Source organism: Dromiciops gliroides, chromosome 3 (assembly GCF_019393635.1).
Source record: "Dromiciops gliroides isolate mDroGli1 chromosome 3, mDroGli1.pri, whole genome shotgun sequence".
In the NCBI taxonomy this organism is placed as follows: Eukaryota; Metazoa; Chordata; class Mammalia; order Microbiotheria; family Microbiotheriidae; genus Dromiciops; species Dromiciops gliroides.
The window spans coordinates 503,349,978-503,371,264 of record NC_057863.1 but is presented as its reverse complement, the minus strand read 5'-3'; the positions used below and the strand labels follow the sequence as shown (position 1 = coordinate 503,371,264).

At 42.5% G+C, this 21,287-nt stretch overlaps 1 protein-coding gene across 3 annotated transcripts in view; it reads right to left on the bottom strand.

The window, feature by feature from the left end:
• Positions 1 to 21,287, bottom strand: part of KIRREL3 (kirre like nephrin family adhesion molecule 3) — a 781,754-nt gene that overhangs the window by 58,492 nt on the left and 701,975 nt on the right. For all 3 annotated transcript variants that reach the window (XM_043996444.1, XM_043996445.1, XM_043996443.1), the window contains exon 6: positions 7,321 to 7,478. In XM_043996444.1, the coding sequence (XP_043852379.1) occupies positions 7,321 to 7,478 (158 nt within the window). The remainder of the gene's footprint in view (positions 1 to 7,320; positions 7,479 to 21,287) is intronic.

Here is a 21,287-nt window from a genome sequence, read left to right as displayed (position 1 = left end):
TGCCTTCTGGGTAGGAGTTAGGGGTGGGATGAGGCAGTACCCTCTCACTAGAGGGGCTCGGGGAATAGGGGCTTTTTAGTAGCTATCAGAGGAACATTGTTTCCTTGGTATTCTCAGTGCTTCATTTTCTTTCTCAAATCTCTTCTTCTTCTTTTTTTTTTTGCAGGCAATGGGGGTTAAGTGACTTGCCCAGGGTCACACAGCTAGTAAGTGTCAAGCATCTGAGGCCGGATTTGAACTCAGGTACTCCTGAATCCAGGGCCGGTGCTTTAACCACTGTGCCATCTAGCTGCCCCCTCAAATCTCTTCTTACCCCAGTGGGGCAATCATTGTGGAGATTCCTTCTTCTAGCCTACAGCTGGGAAACAAAGGAGGCTGGGGCTGGGGGGCATGGGAGCAGAAGGGGAGGGCACAGCTGAGAGGGTTGTGGTGATTGGAATTAGTTCCTAATGATTACATTATAATGATCTGAGCCCTAATTAATTTCATAGGAGTCAGTGCTGGCAGGGAGAGGACCACCCTCCACAGCTCCTAATTATCACGGGCTCTGAGAGCCCTGTGGGCAAAGGTATTGGTACAGGGAGGAGGGGGACAGATTTATTTGAGCAGCATCTTGTGTCTGCAGGCATGTCAACTATGGGGACTTCTAGGGCTGGTGAGGCTGGAGGCTTGGGTCTGAGATGACCAACTTTACTGGGTGTATTGACTCTATAACCTGTGGACTAATCTTCTCTATGGGGCCTCTGACGACTACACCCCACATCAATCTTGCTGCTCTAAACTCTTCTAGCATTATTTGTACCCTTTTTTTTTTAAGAAAAAAGACCAAACCTGTGATTTTGCTGGTATGTCACACTCCCAATGAGGAAACTGTCTAGCAGCCAACACCTGCTCTGCAATTTATAGGAGTCTCAGAGAGTTGCCTGGGGCTTGAAGAGGGTGAATGACTTGTTCAATGTCACACAGCAAGTATGTGTCAAAGGTACACTTTTCTGGCTCCAACCACATATCACCACCTTTCCATCTGTGTTATTTGTATTAAATGTGTACAGAGCATTTGGTCAACCTTAAAGCAACACACAGATGTCAGCCACTATCCTTATTTGATTGTTTTGCTACTGATTTCACTTGTGCTAGTTTTGTCTTCTCAGCTGAAGTATAATGAACAAGGAGTCAAGAACCTGGGTTTAAATCCCAGCTCTGCTACTTACTGGTGGTGTACAGTCATGTCCGACTCTCCATGACCCCATTTGGAGTTTTCTTGGTAAAGATACTGGAGTGGTTTTGCCATTTCCTTCTCCACCTCATTTTACAGATGAGAAAACTGAGGCGAACAGGGTTAAGTGCCTTGCTCAGGTTTACAGCGATAGTGTCTGAGGCTGGATTTGAACTCAGGAAGATGAGTCTTCCTGGATAATGGCCCAGATCTCTGTTCACTGCACCAGCTAGCTGTCTCTGTTATTACCTATGTGATATTAGGAAAACATTTCACCTTCTTAGGTCTTAGTTTCTTTATCTGTAAAATGTGACTGGAGGTTCCACTACAGAAACTCAGAGGTCCTTTCTGTTGCTAAGGCTCTGATGGTATATAATTGATTGGAAGAGCCTATGTTTGTGAACACTAACAGCAGAAGCTCCATTTGTTGAGAAAGGCCTGGGGCATAGAGAGAAAGCTGCTTTCTCTGGGCCTGGTTCTGATGGGGTGATTCAATCCAGACCCCGGAGCATGGCCTGGTCAGAAACCAAACCAGGGTGGTTCAGCAGGCATTCTCTCCCCTTGACTCTTGCCTCAGCAGCTCTCTTGCCAAGCATCTCCTTCCTCCTTCTTCTGAGGAGATCAAAACCTCTTCTGTCACCTCTCCTCCCACTCTCTTATCTATTTATTTGTTGGAATTTCGGATGATAATGCCACTGCCAACTCCAAGGCCCAGAAGCCCAGATGAAAACACATGGAATGGAAGGACACACTCATACTCAGACAGCCTGATGATGCTGGCTATCTGGAGGAGAGGGAGAGAGAAAGCAAAGCCAATGCAGAGACTTTGGAAGGGCCAGCTTGGACGTTTGGGTATGTAAGCACCCACTTCAGAGGCGCAAGAGGGAAAAGCCAACATATCTGCAGTATTGTGAGGCCAGATGAATATAGGGATTGGACCAGGAAAGAGAAACATGGAGTCTCCAGCCACCTGTGGGTCCATCCTCCTTTCTCTGAACTCCTATTTCATTTTTCTGTACCAGTTACATGTCACCTCATCACAGATTGTCTTGTGACATCTCTTGTAACTATTCGTATCATCAGTTAACTTTTCATGTCTCCTTATAGGCCCAATTCGGTTCGATCTAACACATACCTCGAGTATTAAGTACTATGTGCCAGACACTGAGCAAAGCACGGGGCATATGAAGACAAAAATGAAATAGCCCCTGTCCCCAAGGAAACCATGATCTATTGGGAAGGAACAATTTGTATACAAAACTTATACAAAGTACTATTAGGGTGGGAGAGACAACTAACAATCTGGGAAATCAGGAAAGGTTTCTTGTTGTTGTTTTTTTTTTGGGGGGGGGGCAATGAGGGTTAAGTGACTTGCCCAAGGTCACACAGCTAGTAAGTGTCAAGTGTCTGAGGCCAGATTTGAACTCAGGTACTCCTGAATCCAAGGCCAGTGCTTTATCTACTGTGCCACCTAGCTGCCCAAAGGTTTCTTTTAGGAGGTAGCACTTCAGCAGAGTATTGAAAGAAGCTAAAGATTTCAAGATGGGGAGATAAGGAAGGGAAGATGCTGGAAAGTGATTGGGGGGGACAGCCTGGGCCAATGCATGGAGATGGGAGATGTCAGATATGGGGAAAAGCATATAGTCCAATTTGTCTGGGACATGGAAAGATAGGTTCAAAACAGATTGTGAGGGGCAGCTAGGTGGCGCAGTGGATAAAGCACTGGCCCTGGATTCAGGAGTACCTGAGTTCAAATCCGGCCTCAGACACTTGACACTTACTAGCTGTGTGACCCTAGGCAAGTCACTTAACCCTCATTGTCCCGCCAACCCCCCCCCCCAAACCCAAACCAAAACAAAAAAACCCCAACAGATTGTGAAGGAGTTTCAAGGCCATACAGAAGAGCTGATAGTTGATCCTTGAGGCAAAAAGGAGCCACAGGAGCTTCTTGAGCAGGAAAGTGAGTGACATGGTGAGATCCATGCTTTAGGAATATCAATCTGGTAGCTGTGTGGAGGGCAGAATAGAGGACAGGTGACATGTCATATTTCTTGGACTATTCCATAGCATTCAGTGAGGAGCTGGATGTAGTGTGGATGCTTTGTTATTCAGTTGTTTCAATTGTGTCTGACTCTTTGTGACCCCATTTAGGGTCTTCTTCAAAGAGATACTGGAGTGGTTTGCCATTTTTGTTCTCCAGCTCATTTTCTAGATGAGGAGACTGAAGTAAAAAGGGGTAAGTGACTTGCCCAGGGTCATACAGTTAGTAAGTATCTGAGGCCAGATTTGAACCCAGGAAGATGGGTCTTCCTGATTCCAGGCCTGGCACTCTATCCACTGTACCTAGCTGCCCATGTGGGTGCTTAGTCAATGCTTACTGATTGAGTTGAGTAAAAGCTATCTGTGCCCAGAGACCCCTTTAGAGCAAAGAATCCTAGGTCTGCATGTTTGACATGTTTTTTGTTTCTTCTTCTAGCTAGGTGGGCTTCTATCACTGTATACCCTTAAAGCAAGGGGAGGAAAACTATCCCATTCAAATGGCTCTCTTTCCCAGCCTTATCCACTAAGAAAGGGTGGTGTCTATTGCCAAGGTACCCTTTAGTGTCTAGCTCAGTACCCTGTATATAGTATGTGCTTAATGAATGTTTGTTGAATTCTATCCTTTGCCTAGGGGCAGCTAGGTGGTGCAATAGATAGAGTGCTGGGCCTGGAGTCAGGAAGACTCATCTTCCTGAGTTCAAATCTGGCCTCAGACACTTATTAGTTGTGTGACTCTGGGCAGGTAAGGTAACCCCGTTTGCCCCAATTACTTCATCTGTAAAATGAACTGGAGAAGAAAATGTCAAACCATTCCAGTATCTTTGCCAAGAAAACCCTAAATGGGGTCATGGGAGAGTTGGACATGACTAAAAACTACTGAACAATAAAACAAATCCTTTGCCTCATCATTTGGTATCCTTAACCATGGGAAAGAGGAGCCTAAGGGGGTGCTGGTCAATATTTAACAACTGGTTCTCTGAAGAAAAAAAAAGCATATGCATGACACACTGAGTTTAATCTGCATTATTCACATTCCCGCTATCACTTTCTTAAGTCTAGACAATCTTCAAAACAATAAATCAAGCCCTGATTCTTAGTGTTTGCCAATTTCCAAGGTGTAAACGCTTATACTGAAAATCTAACAGTAAACTTGGGTTCGAGCTGACTTCAGCACACTCTCGATGGGGAGGGCCATAAATGCCAATCATCCAGGAATTTCTGTTTTTGAGAGATATTTTAGCATAGAAAACCTGGACTCAGGAACAGGGTTTGTCTTATTTTTTTTTTTAAACCACCCCTAATGACTTCCAGGGTGGAGCCAAGATGGCGGAGGAAAGGCAGTGAGCTCTCAAACTCATGACATGATCACTGCAAAAAACATCCAAATAATGCCATAGGAGAATTCCTGGAGCAATAAAACCACCCCTAGTGCCTGGTATATGGTAAGTGCTTAATAAATACTTATTGACTGGCCCCCTTGGTGCTCAGAAAGATACTTGGACATCATCTCTGGAGGAAAAATCCTATAGATGATGACAAAGATAATTATATTGACCACATAATTAATGCCTGTGAGATATAAGCCTCCCACATCACATTTCCCAACTCCTTGGTCTCCTCCCCTTCTCCAGCAATAGTAGGTAGAATAGTCTCTTTAGGGTTTGGGGACCTGGTTCTAGTCCTGACTCTCAGACTAGCTAGCTGTGTGACTGTGGGTAAGTAATTTAACCTCTCTTGGCCTCAGTGTCTTCATCTGGAAAACACATCATAATAATAGCTAGTGTTTCTATAACCTTAAAGGTTTCCAAAGCCCTTTACAATATATTATCTCACTTGATCCTCACAACAATCTTATAAAGTAGATGCAGTTATTATGGCTATTTTGCTGATGAGGAAACTGAGGCTAAAAGAGGTTAGGTGACTTGTCCACAGTCACCACATATAGCTTGTAAGTGACCAAGGTAGGATAACAAACTTAAGTGGTTTTTTTTTTGTGGGGCAATTGGGGTTAAGTGACTTGCCCAGGGTCACACAGCTAGTCAGTGTCAAGTGTCTAAGGACGGATTTGAACTCAGGTCCTCCTGAATCCAGGGCCAGTGCTTTATCCACTGTATCACCTAGCTGCCCCCAAGAAACTTAAGTGTTTCTGACTTCATGCCCAGTGCTCTATAAACTATATACTGCCTAGACTCATAGCATCTGTTTGCTTTACACATCATTCTGAGGATCATATTTGCCTTGAAAAATATAAAGTGCTCGTGAGGGAGGTGTCTCTGTTGTTGTCGTCATCGTCATTGTCGATATTATTACAGTTCTTTGTGGAGATCTCCTCTTGGACTCATCCCCCTTTTCAGAGAAGCTCCTTTCCCTTTCCACTTTTTGCTGCTCCCAGACCTACTCTTCATCAATTACAGAAAACAGATGTGACATTTTGCTAAGAGTAATTGCTGGGTGCTTTAGCAGAGAAGAGAGGAAGCCCAAGCAGCACCGTTGGATCGTAAATCTTGAAAAGGGGGAGGGGAAAAAAGAGGAGAAGTAATCTGATGGAAATTTGAGGTTCTCCCAAATCGTGCAGTAGTACCTGATTCTCTATGGTCTTGTCTCCCCAACAAAACTGTGAGCCCCCAGAAAACAGGAATTTGGGCTTTATCCTGGATTCCATTGTAGGGCTCTGTGCTTCTTCTTATTCTGCATTCCCCATGTATGTTTGACAGAGAGGAGGTGATCAGTAAATATTTGCAGAGTTGAACTTGACATCCCAATTTCAGGCTTTGGAATGAGGGACAGGAGGTCATCTAAGTTTTTGGCAGCTGTCCTTAGCCCTTTCTGCCCTCTGCTGGGTTCTGTTAAATTTCATCTTTTCTTTTCTGAGGCCATAAAGTCCAGCTGCTACTTAAGGCTTAGGAAGGAAACATTCCCTGACAAGTCTGGGACGAATGTCTGTTTCCTTCCCCTCTGCCCTCATCTGATTGGAATATTCTCATTGTCATATGTTCATGTTTAATGATACAGCTGGGTGGCTCCCGACTAGAAAGACAAGCTGGAGGATTTATCTCCTAATAAATTGCTTCTCAGAGCCCCAGGGCTTGGGACTATGCTGAAGGGAAGGAGTTTATCACCCAGACTGGTGGGTGTAGGGATGAAGGGGCCCTGGAGTCTGGGTTTCTGCTGTTGACCTGGTATGGCAGTTCTAAACCTGGAACCATTTCTCTTAAAAAGCATGAATTCCGGGCAGCTAGGTGGCGCAGTGGATAAAGCAGTGGCCCTGGATTCAGGAGGACCTGAGTTCAAATGTGACACTTGATACTCACTAGCTGTGTGACTCTGGGCAAGTCACTTAACCCCAATTGCCTCACCAAAAAACAAACAAAACAAAAGCATGAATTTCTTTGAATTTGAGGGTTCATCTTCTCGGAATAGGAATAGGGGCAGCCAATAAGACTTAAAACCCTTCACTGATGAAGAGCATGTTGGGCTGAGGGGAATCAATAAAGTTGTCCCTTCCATGACACAGGAGTTAGGAGTGTAAAACTTTTTGGCCCTTCCTTTGTACCAGAGAAGTCTGATTTTTTTCTTTTTTATGGGGTGTTTTCAGTACCTTATTGTAGAATTTGGGTTAAGGCTATGTTATATAATACTATACATATATTTTATACATTTCCGAGTTTCTAAACTTTTTCTATGTCATCTGCAGGCCTTTATGTGTCGTCTATAATCCCCAAATTTCCATTTAAGTTCTTATGTCAACCTGCCATCTGTCAAAAACCTCAATGGGTAAAATTGTGATGTGGAAAGGATTCCTGTATTATATAGTGGAAAGAGTACCTTGGTTTGAAACACATCTATCTCTGTGACCTACTTCTACCTGTGTGACCATTGGCAGGTGCCTTGCCTTCTCTGGGCCTCAGAACAGATGATCTCCGAGGTCCTATCCAGACTGCGATCTAGAATTGTATTATCATTTCTAAGGTGTTTCCTAACTTTAGCATTCTGCAATTCTGTGAACTGAGAGAAAAGTCCATGTCTGCCACCCTCTCCCAGCCCTTTCCAGTCCAGTGTCTCACCTTGGAGTAGGTGGCCCCGTTCATGACCTCTCCTTTTCTCATCCAGATAATAGAGGCAGCGGGCTTGGCATTGTCAGCATGGCAGGTGAGGTTGAGGGGGTCTCCTGCACGAAGACTGATCACTGGTCCTCCCAGGATGACTGGATCATCAGGAGGTACTGTGGGAGAGAAGCATAACAGACAGATCAGGTTGGAGGCCAGCAAGTGACATTTTCCTTGGGGCTCGTTATTTCTTTCTCTGTAGGAAGGTTAGCAGTGGATGGGTTTCTACAACAAGCCTTGGCTGGGCTACTCTAGCAGGTATATCCCCAATACCTAGCATGGTGCCTAGCACATGCTTAATAAACACCTTGTTAATTGATTCGGGTGGGTGAATGTGTGTGTGTGTGTGTGTGTGATTGGCCAAAGACTATTCTCTCTGGTGGGTCAACTTTTTCAGAGTGGGCTAGGTAAAGTCTCATAATAATTGAATTGAAAAATAAAAATGGAATTTATTTAAAATGATCAAGCTTTTTATACTTTCATGTCCATTGAGAGTAGGGATGGTTTCATGCTTGTTTTCTTCCCTCCTTCCCTTTCTTTCTTTCTTCCTTCCCTCCTTCCTTCCTTCCTTCCTTCCTTCCTTCCTTCCTTCCTTCCTTCCTTCCTTCCTTCCTTCCTTCCTTCCTTCCTTCCTTCCTTCCTTCCCTCTCTCCTTCCCTCCCTCCCTCCTTCCCTCCCTCCCTCCCTCCTTCCTTCCTTCCTTCTCTCCTTCCCAGAGTCCCCTTCAAGGTGTAAACTTCTTCCTGGGTTCCAAACATGCCATATGATAGCTCCAGGACCTCCTAAGCCATTTCCTCTAACATCTCCTCCCATCAATAACTCTTCTCTGTCTCAGAGCCAGCTGGGCATTGAGAGGTAGTATAGTACAATGGTAAGTCCACTGGATATGAAGTCAGGGGAATGAACTTTGGATCCTGATTCTCCTACTTCCTACTTGTGTGACCTTGGGCAAATCTCTTTAATTATAAAATTAGGGCTTTAGTTTACTCATCTGAAAAATGAGGGGGTTGGACTAGATGTTCTCTGAGGGCCCACATGGTACTAACTATTATTCTTAAATGGAAGTCCCTGCCCCTTGGAGTTCATCACATCTATCCTTCTGTCTCCAGTTTCACTCTGGCTAAACTTCCTGATGCTATCACTAAATTCTAAATGGCCTCCTCCTTATACTTTGGATGAGAAAGTGAATCCCTCAGTGTTTCTAATATGAAATCAGTTGCTCCTCTTCTCCCTATCCCATTCCCCTTCCTTTTATCTTCCCCAATCTTGGCTGAAGGAAGATGTGCTGGCTTTTTTGAGGTCATTCAACCCCTCTCAGTCCTTTCTCTTTTCAGCCAAAGTCTTGCTGGGTGGTCCCACAGCTCGGTGCAGATGGCCTCTCTGGGTGGGATGGCCAGGGACCCTGGGGGCTCAGCAGTAATGACAACCCACTGGCCCAACACTGCTCACAGCCTTTAATTTGGGGGCTTGCTAAATACTCATTAGTCCTTGGCTTGCCTTCCCTGGGTTGGTCAGGGTTGGTCAGAGCTCCCTGATCACAAGATGGTTCAGGGTGGGGAAGGAGGATGATTATGGGTTCTGATAAACGGGGGAGTGCAGAGCAGCTAATGGTTTTCTCTCAATAATGGGAATTTCATCCCAAAGATGCAGAGAAGGCTCCTTCCCACTCCACTGCAGAGGAGAGAGCTGATTCACCGAGGGAAAAGTGACCGGCCTTGACCTTTCCACAAAGAAAGAAAATGGATAAGGCCTAATATCCTCTCCTTGTTCACCTACCTACCCACTGCTCTTGCCTCCCTAACTGAGGCTCCAAGGTAGACAAGAGTTAGTAAGGCCTCGATGATCTCAGTCTACATTAGATAGTTGGAAACGCATACTAGTATTTTAGGAGGAAGAATAAGATGCAGGGCTCTGGACCCCCTGTCATCTGTGTACAACCATGTCTCTATTCCCTTTCCCTCTACTCCCTTGTGTTTGCTGCCTCCTGTAAAGACCACAAGTGCCCCAAATGGTCAGGCCTCTTGTTTGAGTCTTTCTGAGTCATACTCCAACCCCACAGTCTTCATGATGTTTTGACCTGTGTCCTCATGCCCAAGGTCTCCAAAGAATACCTATAGGTATTCAATTCTCTTGAAACATTTCCTAATATCTTTTTTGCTTGTGCTTCAGTCTATTGAATTAGGGGTAACAGAGACATGGAGATAAGGAGAGATTAGGCTCATATGTACACACACATACACACAAGCACACACACACATATACACTTAGAATGGGTCTTGATTGCATCTTCCCAAATAAGTGGTTATCATCCTGGTTATTCATGTAGGCATGCATTATTGATTGGCCCTCGGCTCATTACACACCAGATGGGGGTGAGGGGTGTGGATGGGGGATGGTGGCTGTGGGTGTGTATGTGTGTGTGTGTGTGTGTGTGTGTGTGTGCCTATGCAGCAGAAGGAGGAAAGGCTGGGGGAGGATGCATGGGGCCGACAAACTGAATAGAAATCAACAGTCGTTCTCCACAGCTGTAACTTTACCGGAAGGAGAGCAACTCATTACCTCTCCATTCAAACTTGGGCAGAAGAGACAGTGAGAGGGAGGCAGTGGAGGGGGAGAGGAGCAGTGGAACAGCCAGCCCGGGAGATGCATTATTCATACATCACACTAGCTGGATTGGTTATTATCCTGTACCACTATAGAATTTGGTCTCCTAATTTTTAATCACAGGGAAGGTGGAAGCGTTAGCCTTTTGTGATTAATCCAGGGATAAAAATAGTTGCCTGTTTTGGTGGTGTGTTTGTTGTCAACTCGGGAAAACCAAATTAACCATTGAGTGGCCAAGGGGGCCCATATATTCAATACAAGTTCCATTCAGTAGATAGAGCTAGAAAGATGGACCCTGGGGGGCGGGGGCGGGGGAGGGTAACAGGCAGAATGGAGTAATAAAAAGCACAATGTGGCAATCAGAAGACTTGAGTCACTATCCAGCTCTGTCATTTATCAGCTGTGAGACCTTGAGCAAGTCATGTAACAACAACAAGAAGAACAACAAGAAGAAGGGCAACAACAAAAGCTTGCATTTAAAGAGCCCTTTAAGGTTTGCAGAACACTTCATATATGTTATCTCATTTGATCCTCACAACAGCCCTGGGAGGTAGGTACTATTACTATGCCCATTTTCCAGATAAGGAAACTGAGGCTGAGAGAGATTGACTTGCCTAGGGTCACACAACTCAGCGGCAGGATTTGAATTTAGATCTTTCTACCTCCAAGTCTAATACTCTATCCAGTGCTAATTGACCATTTAGCTTCCATAAATTCCAATTTCTTCATCTGTAAAATGTGGGGAGATTTTTGGACTAGATAATCTAGATAATCTCCCAGCTCTAAGCATCCTATGATTCAGAAGTTAGCAAGTTCCCTTGAAACAGGCTGATGTGAAGTGAGGAACGCAGGGCTTGCTCTTCTTGCTGCTTATGGAAAAAAAGCATTTTAATTAAGACTCCACAGTCAATGCAATGGGGACCCCAACTCTTTGCAAATGATTCTCCGCTATCATCCAGGACACAAACAGCTTGGACACAGACAGTATCTTCCTCCCTTCCCTTACCACAGTTGACATGGTTGGCCAATGGGTGTTTATGCCCAGGGCATTATCCCGTCCTGTTTCTTCCGTGCATGGGAATGAGGGAGGCATGATGTTACACTTTTTCCTGCTTTTTTCCCTCCTTGCATCCACCCCCTTCTCTTCTCACATAGCTGCCACCCTAGTTCAGGCCCTCATCACCCCTTATTTGGACTGGTAAAATAGGCTCCTAATGGGTCTCGCCACCATAAATCTTTCCCCACTCTAATCCATGCTGCACATGGTACTGTCCTACTCAAGAGACTCCAGAGGTTTCCTTCACATCCAGGACCAAATATAAAATCCTCTGTTTGGCATTTAAGGCCTTTTGCAACCTGTTCTAACCTACATCTGTAGTGGTATCATACATTACTCCTCTTTATTTACTCTACAATCCAGAAAAACTGGCCTTCCTGCTCATCCTTAAACACATCATTGTCTCCCATCTGTCTGCCTCTGCAGAGACTAAAATTCTTAGTTTCCTTGAAAGCTCAGCACCAGTTTCAGCATCTTCTGGGGGCCTTTCCCCATCCCCAGGAGACTGCTAGTGTTTCTGCCTACTGCCTAAATTACCTTGTATTTATTTTGTATATATTTATATGGGTTCATGGTGTTTCCTTCGATAGACTAAAAGCTCTGTGAGGGCAGGGAGCATCTCAGTTTTGTTTTTCTTTACCTGTTATTGTTGTTGATGCTCAGTTGTTTTGGTTTTGTCTGACTTTTTGTGACCCTGTTTGAGGTTTTCTTGGCAAAGATGCTAGAGTGGTTTACCATTTCTTTCTCTACCTCATTTTACAGATGAAGAAACTGAAGCAAACAGGGTTAAGTGACTTGCCCAGGGTCACAGCTAGTGTCTAATTTTTTTTTTAGTGAGGCAATCAGGGTTAAGTGACTTGCCCAGGGTCACACAGCTAGTAAGTGTCAAGTGTTTGAGGCCAGATTTGAACTCAGGTCCTCCTGAATCCAGGGCCAGTGCTCTATTCACTGCACCACCTAGCTGCCCCAACAGTATCTGTTCTCAAGGACCTCACAGTCTGATACTGGCGGGTGGGGAACAACATGTTATGCGTGAACCACCTATGTACAAACAAGCCATATGTAGGATAAATTTGAAATAAGCGGCAGAAGGGAGTTACTCAAATTAAAAGGGCTTGGGAAAGCTTCCTACAGAAGGTGGGATTTTAGGTGGGGCTTGAAGAAAGTCAGAGAAGTCAGGAGGTGGATGCAAAGGGTGAGAATATTCCAGGAATGGAGTTCAGTCAGAGAAAATGCCCAGAACCAGGAGATGGAGTGTCATGGGGGAGGGATATCCAGGAGGCCAGTGTCAGTGGATAGCAGTGGATGTTGGGGGGGGGGATGGTGTAAGGTGTAAGAAGACCCCTCCACCTCTTACCCAGAATTCTCCATAGAAACAAGTTGTGAGATCTCTATTTCAGATCTTGGCCTGGAGTGACTTGGCTAAGGTCAGGCTTCACTAGCTAGCCTCTAAGGTCCCTTTGAGCCCCAAATCTATGAGAGTAAGTTACTATTATAGGTTGGGGGTAGTTCAATCAGGATATAAGCTTAGAACCTTTGATTCAGTTATACTAGATTTCCTTTCTACTTCTTGAAATCACATGGAAACTCTAAAGATAGAAGGAAACTCAGAAGCCATATCACCCAACACTCTCATTTTTTAAAAATTATATTTTATTTTTCCCTAATTACATGTTACAACATTTTTTAAAATTAATAAAGTATTTTATTTTTTTCTGTTACATGTAAAGATAGTTCTCAACCTTTGTTTATACAAGCTTTACAATTTCAGATTTTTCTCCCTCCCTCCCCTCCCTCCCCCCTCCCCTAGACAGCAGGTAATCTGATATAGGAGATATATATATATATATATATATATATATATATATATACACACACACATAATAACATTAATCCTATTCCAACACTCTCATTTTACAGATGAGGAAACTGAGGTCTGAAGAGGAGAGGTGACTGCTCAAGATCACACAGGTAGTAAATATCAGAGGTGGCATTTGAACCCGGATCTCTGGACTCTAGAACCAGTGACCCATTCACTGTGCTTCATGGCTTTCAAAGGCCAATGGTAATTGATGTGCGGCTCCTGTGATCTCAAGAGGCTTAAAAGCATGGTCTCCTTGAAGCATGGGGCAGCTGGGGGAAGGGGGAAGAGACCTGGGGGGCAGGTGAGTGCAGCTAGTTGAGTATCTGCTCCAGAGATCTGTGTGGAAACTTGTCCTTTTTGGCATGTTTTCAAGGGGAGCAGCAGCGGGTTAGGTTTCTGCCTCACGGCCCTAGCACTGACTTGGGGTGGGGTGGTTGCTCAGACTGCTTTCTGAATGACATCCTGACCCTGGAAGTGGGTGCCAGGGAAAGAAGTGCAATACCCCCCACTCTGGGGCCCTGGTCCAAGCCCCCTGTGCATCCCGAAGGGCCCCCACTCTACGCCAGATCTGCTAGGATCACAGTGCTGGGTGTCAGCTGTAGGCAATTGTTAGCAACAGACTGGAGACAGTTTGCAAGTCAACTGGCTCCTAGCTGGAAGAGGTTTCCCTGTTTGCAGTTTGTTTTTGTGAGTCTGGCTCAGCCGGCAGCCCTGGACATGCTGGGCAAGGGGCTGATCCTGCAGAGAAGGAGAGATCAGCAAAGGAACCCCTCGGGTCTCAGTAGCAGATTGGAAGAGGGGAAGAGGGATCTGGAGCCTGCTGCTTCTTCCTCGATAATTCCCTTTCTTTATTATGGCCAGTATATTTGGGACCTTGCAATCCTAATCCTTCCTCCACTGGTTTTCTCTTTCCTCTATTCCCTCTACAATCCTATATCTGCCTACATTCATATGCTCGGGGTAGACATCCCCCTAACTCACCAAAGGGTTTGAGGCCTGTCAGTTACCTTTAGCCTGGTTTAGTCTATCTGCCGAGAGGGTTTTATAGGGGGTGTAGCTGGTGTGCTTCTTGGAGCCACAGGTGAGAGTTGAGTGGCAGGTGGACACCAAAGGTGGATGAGCAGCCCTGAAAAGGGCTCAGCAGCCCTCACACCAGAGGTGCTAGGCCTCTACGAACACCTCCACACCCCATTTGGTCTTGCTTAATAAGTATTTATTGACTGGTTATTGACTGGCTCATGCCTGAAGAAGAAAGGCACAAATGCAATTATCTTTGGGAGAGAGAAATCCTTTAAGTTGTCTGTATGTATTTGCTAGGGGTAAACTCTCTTTTCTATTTTTATGCTTGAAGCAAGTGTTTTGTTGATGCTTTTTTTCCTTTCTTCTATTACTGTGACTTAGCAATTCCTTTCACCTCCTCTCCCCCACTCAACAGGACCTTCCCTTGTAAAAGAGAAGTCGTTCCATTGTGTTAGATTCTTCATGACCCCATTTGGGGTTTTCTCAGCAAAGATTCTGGAGTGGTTTGCTATTTACTTCTCTGGTTCATTTTACAGATAAAGAAACTGAGGCAAACAGGTGTAACGATTGGAATAACACCACCTGCTGGAGACTTACTGTAGAAGAGTTCCACCCATGAAGTGAAGGTTTTTGAGGGCAAGACCAGGAGTCTTTTCTTTGGCGTCAGGAAGTGACGTGGCTAGTGGGAGGAGGAAGGAAGAGACTGGCGCTCGCTCTGGGGCTCTTTCCTTTGGACTTTGGTGGAGAGTGGAGCTAGAAATGTGCTCTCACTTTAATAGATAGGAATCTAGGCCTTTTTCTCTCTCTTAACCAAATTCTTATTCTCCTTAATAAATGCTTAAAAGTCTAACTCTTGCTAAAGCTTATAATTTATTGGCGACCACTCATTAGATATTTTAGACAGTTTAGCTAGAATTTTAGCCCTAAACACAGGGTTAAGTGACTTGTCCAGGATCACACAGCTAGTTAACTGTTTGAGGTCAAAGAAGATGAGTCTTCCTGACTTCGTGCCAGGTACTCTATCCACTGTACCACCTAGTTGCCCACAAAAGAGAAAAACAGGGAAGTAAAACAGACCAATATGTTGGTCACATCTGACACCATATGTCTCATCCACTCCTCTGCTAAGAAGAGGAGGCATGCTTCACCATTGAGTCTCTGGACTTGACTGGTTCCTGAATTGAACACAGTTCTGATGTCTTTCAACATTGTTTTCCAGACATTGTTGTGGTCATTGTGTAGACTTGTCCTAGTTCTCCTTTCTTTTTCCTATATTAGTTCATATGGGTCTGATATCAAGTTTCTGTGAATTCTTCATTTCTTATGTTTCAATGTCAATTTAATGTGATATAAAAATATTCTGTCATTAATGCAATAATATTCCATTACACTCATATACCACAATTTGTGCCTCTAGTGGAAAGAACATTGGCTCTGGAGTCACAGGGCCTGGGTTTGAATTCTTTCTCTGTTGCTTACTACTTTTGTGACCTTGGATAAATTATTTAACCTGCTCAGGCCTCAGTTTCCTTGCTTGTAAATTGAGGGGGTTAGATTAGATGGCCTCTGAGGTCCCTTGAAACTTTTCAAACATGACCCAATAATTCTATGATCCTATGAAGCAATCAATGGAGAGCACTTTGCTTTCAGGAAGGTTGATATTTTGTTAATAAAGGAAATATCCAGGTATAGATAACAAGAGTGATATGTTTATTGATTGATTGCTTGAATAGTAATGAGAAAAGTAGCAGACTGAAGAGTGACTATCAGTTTTTTTGATATACTAAATAAAGGGCTGCTCTAAATATTTTTGTGCATGTAGGAATGCTCAGTCATTTTTGACATCCTTTGTGGATATACCTAGGAGATATATTAATTGTTAAATCAAAGAGGATATAGAGTTTTCTAGTCTAATTCTATACTGTTTTCTAGAATTGTTTCATAGCTCCACCAACAATATACTTGTCTTTCTACAGTCCTTCCAACATTTACTAAATTACTTCCAAACTTTTGTCACTTTTGCCAACCTGATGGGTGTGAGTTAAAACCTCGGAGTAGTTTTAGTTTATATACCCCCTATTTGGAGTGATTTTGAGTGTTCCTTTATATGGTTGTTGATGGTTTGTATTTATTTTTTTAAAAAACTGTTTTTAATATATTTGTAGCAATTCTTTATATGGCTTGGATATCAGATTTTAGCAGAGATTCTGCTAACTCTCTGTTAAATTGCAAAAAAAAAAAATCCCCAATCAACATTTCTTCTTATTATAGATGCATTTATTTTGTTCCTGAAAATTAAAAAAAATTTAATGTAATCAAAATTGTCTGTTTTATCTTTTAAGATTAACCTTGGGGGCAGCTAGGTGGCACAGTGGATAAAGCATCGGCCCTGGATTCAGGAGGACCTGAGTTCAAATCTGGCCTCAGACACTTGACACTTATTAGCTGTGTAACCCTGGGTGAGTCACTTAACCCTCATTGCTCTGCCACCCCCCCAAAAGAATTAACCTTTATCCCTATTTTGATTAAAAATTTGTCCCCTAGTCAAGTTGTACAAAGTACTACTTTCCATTATTCTTGAATTGCTTTTTGATATGGCCTTTCACTTTTAGGTTGAGAATCAATTTGGAAATTATTTTGACATGTTGTAAACCTAATTTCTGCCAAATCCCTTTCCAGTTGTTATCAAACAAGTAGTCTTTATCATAGTAGTTTGTGTCCTTCACTGTTTACTGAATGCTAGGTTGTTCTGCTTGATTATTTCTCAATCATGCTTGCTTAGATTATTCCATTGGACAACTTTTCTATTTTATTTTATTTTATTTGAGATCTGGTAATGGTTGTCCCCCTTTCTTCCAACATTTCCCTCCTCTATTTTCCTTGGAATCTTGACCTTCTGTTCTTCCAGATGAGTTTTGTTATTATTAGCACAATAAGTTCCAAATGGATACTCAGCATAAATATAAAAGGTCACATCAAAAAACAATTATAGGGAAAATGGAAGGTGGTACCTTGCACAGTTGTGACTTGGGGGCAAATTCTTAATCAAATAAGTAGTAGAGGTGATATTAAAAGAAAAAATACACAATTTTGATTATATAAAATTAAAAAGATTCTGTAGTGATAAAACAAGATTAGTATTATATAAAATAATTCCATGGTACTTTGATTGGTATGGCACTAAATCTGTAAATTAATTCAGGTACTATCATCATTTTCATTATATTGATATAGCCCTATTATGAATAATGAAAATTTCTCCAATTTTATTTGTCTTTATTTATGTTAAAAGTGTTTTGTAGTTGTAGTCATATAAATCCAAAGTGTGTTTTGGTAGGCTAAGTACTAGATATTTGATGAAATGTTAGATTATTTTAGATAGAATTTTTTCTATCTCTTTCTGGGTTTTATTTTATTTGTTTCATGTGTATATGTTTCCTTTCTCCAATTAGATTATAAGCTCCTTGAAGTCAGGCACTCTTACACTTATTTTGTATATTCCACAATGGCCTAGAAAGGTGCTTTGTATGATATTTAGATATTTCTATGGATCTATGATTTCACTGGTGTGGGTGCTCTCTTAATTGATGCCTTCTCATTTTGTACACTCCTTGTCTGTCTTTCTTCAAATACTTCATAGAAACTCTCCCCCAAACTCCAGAATTATTCTTTTTGTTCTTTTAATATCTTGGGAGTACAAATGCATTATTCATTTTCACTCCTTGGGCACTCAACTCTTTCTGGTCAAATATATGCTTGAAGTTGTCTTCTCTTTTTAAAAATTAAATTTTTGGGGCAGCTAGGTGGTGCAGTGGATAGAGCACCGGCCCTGGAGTCAGGAGTACCTGAGTTCAAATCCGGCCTTAGACACTTAACACTTACTAGCTGTGTGACCCTGGGCAAGTCACTTAACCCCAATTGCTTCACTAAAAAAAAAATTTCATGAACAAAAATCTATTTATCTCCAGTTTATCTTGTTTGTACATAATTGCTTGCATTAGACTGTGGGTTCCTGAGAGGGGCTGTTTTTGTCTTTTTTTGTGTCTCTATGGCTTAGCACAGTGTCTGACACAAAGTAAGGCTTGAAAAATGCTTGTTGACGACTTGATTACCACTCCTCCATTGAAAAGAAAAAATAAAAACAAAACCCTTGTGACAGATATGTATCATTGAGCAGAAAGAATTCCCACATTGGCTAGGTCCAAATATATGTATATGTATATGTGTACATATACACACATGTGCATATATACAGACATATGTTTAGGTTGTTTTCATTCTTGAAGAGGACCAAAATGACATTTCTATGTTGGAGTCAAGGTACACTGTGTCTGACTGTGGCTGATTAGACCAATACAAACTCCGGAGGTATTACCACAGGCTGGGCACAAATGATCCATATGAACATTTGGAGTGGAGATATCTCTAAATTTATACATCTCATGTTTCTTTTGAGCTACTGCAATTCTGCTTTGCTCATAGAGCATAGTGCCTTCTTTGATGTGGTATCCCATTCTTGGTGGTCTTGTGCCAGCATCTCCCATGTCTCACAATTGAAGATACACATATACACGTGTGTATGTACATTCATATATGTATGTGTATATATTACATACATATACAATGCTTTACCCTGAATTAGAACTAGAAGGGACCTCAGAGGTTATCAAATCTAAGCTTTTCATTTACAGGGGAGAGAATTGAGATCTAATGAAGTTCATTGACTTATGCAGGATCACATGGTTTAGCAAGTAATGGTCTGGGATTTGCATTCAGATCTTTTGACCCCTAATTCAATGCTTTTCTTCCATGTCAGGCTGCCTCCACTTCTAGAACACAAGTTCTTGATCACAATAGTCTGCTGGATATTTATGTATAGTTTGTGTCTTTCTCGCATATAGCAGTGGTTCATCTGATACCTGGCTCAACTGAATGCCATTAGTCATTCTAAGTCTGCTCTCTTGGATAGCCTGGTATATCCTGATATATAGCCATGATATCCTGATATCATGGAACTTCCCTAGGCATGAGCAAAAGTTGTTGAAGGATGCTTCCAGGTTGTCTGTGCTAGAGACACACCATTTTGAATATTTTTTCATAGCTTTTGTTAAAAAAATTTGTTTTTCTCCACTCTTCTTAAATACACTCAAATAAAGAGTGTACCCATTCATTTAGGAAGGGATTAACAAACTGTGATATGTGAATGTCATGGTATATTATTTGTGTCCTAAGAACTGATGAATATAAGGAATTCAGAGAAACTTGAGATGTCTGAAAACTGAAGCTAAACAAAGTAAGCTAGACCAGAAGAATATGGAATGAAAAGAATACTAAAAGAAAGCTGAACTCTGACCAATGGTCATTATCAATTAGTAATGAACATTCTTGGTCCCAAAGAATAGATGATTAAACACCGATCCGTTATTTTGGTAGAGAGGTGGAATAATGCATGCATTGGTAGAGGAAGTCTCTGAGTAGGTTGGTTTTGTTTAACTGTTTTTCTTTGTTTCTACAGAGGGCTCAAAGTGTGTGTGGGAACAGGGATAGATCCAGAAATGACTGTGACATACAAGCAAAAGGCATTAATAAAACTTAGGTAAAAAAAAAAGGCTTGCTTCATTTCCCTTCCTTTTCTTCTTTTTCTTCCACTAGAGAGAACTGGCTCTTTAACTTGGTTGTTTTGTTGGTCTCTGTGTGTACCTGGATGGTTTTAAGACCCTATTCTCATGGCTACCACCTCTCCAAGCAAGTCTCCCCAGGACTTAGTTTTCTCTTTTGTCAAATGAAGTGTTTGGGTTAGATAGTTTTTTAGGTTCTTTTGAGGTCTAAAATTATGTGCCCTTTTGATACTGAGAGAAGTCCTTCATGTTTCCTTTCTCCAAGGAAGGAAGTATAGATTTGTGGGGGCTAAAAGGGATTGATACCTCAGTGAGTGCCTGATGGAACCTAATCCTGGTATCATCTCATTACAGAATCATCTTTTGAGCCATTTCAATCTCTAAGAGCCTGACTGTGCTGAGAGTCACCATTGAGAGAGGTCTAATATTTAGCTGAATTTTTAAAAGGTATTTTATTATTCACAGGACTGGTCTAATACTGTTTTTATTTCCTGATGCATTGACATTGCGCAGCACAAATGAGATTGGTTAGTCAACAAACATTTACTGAGAACTTACTATGTACCAGGTGTGGGTTAGGGGTTGTGGCATGGTTATTACTTTTTGGCCAAGTGAAATAATGTATGTAAAAGCCTTTTCAGACTTTAATGTACTTAGTTGTTATAGTTATTATTGTTATGACTTCACATATCTAGATAATTATTCAAATTTATAAATGTCTTTGTGGTCACAAAGTATTTTATATACATTGTGACAATTGAGTCTCACAACAACTCTGTGAGGTTGTTAGTGGAAAGTAGGACTACACCCATTTTACAGATGAAGAAACTGTCACAGAGGAGTTAAGTGACTTGCTTAAGGTCATAAAGCCAATATGTTTCAGAACTGAGACTTGAACCCAGGCCCATCTGACGACAAGTCCACTATTCTTTCTCTCTATATATCTTGTTAGCTGTTACTAGTGAATAAATTGCATCAACACCCCTGATCTAAGGAGTCAACAGATTTTCCCAGGAAATCGGGGCATCAGAGAAACCACTGTTGTCTTTGCCTTTTGGAAAGGTGCAAAAGGGTGCTGGTGACTGTCCTAAGCTACAGCACAAATGCTCAACTGTGCACTGAGGAATAAACTTCTTGTCTTATTGCCACGCTCCTTCATGAACTCTGTCCTAGCCGATTCCTCTCTTGCCTTAGCATACCTCTATTTGCTTACCCAGAGTCTGTGCTCAGCAGTCTCTGCTGTCAGATTGTATCTTGTTGGTACTGTAAATGCCCTCTATCCATTGGATGGGCCTTCACCTTCCCTTCCCTCTCTCTTTCTCCTCCAGAGATGGCTCTCATCTGGGCTGACATCCCTGTTATGAGGAGCCCAGAGTCCCAGGTAGCCCTCTCCCCGGGGTCAGAGCCTTCTTCATTCAGGCACACTTTTCTGTACTCCTGCCTGATTTTTCAGGCTCCTTCCATCTGGCTAGAGACATCAGGACATTAATTCAATCCTTCACGGCCCTCCGCTTACATTGCAGGACAATTCTATTTGTGCTCTGATTTGATAGCTATCAACTTGGGCCATGGGGGCTGGGATGAACTCAGCAGCCCCTCCTGCTTCCTGGCTTCCTGCTCACAGTAAACATCTATGTCTTCTGTTCAGGGAATTTGGAGCCCGGGAGGCTATTAACCCATCTGTTTAAGGCAGCCATTTTCTTCACACTAGAAGCAGGAATTTAGGTTGTAGGAATTATTCTTTTCCCCTTTTTCACCCCAT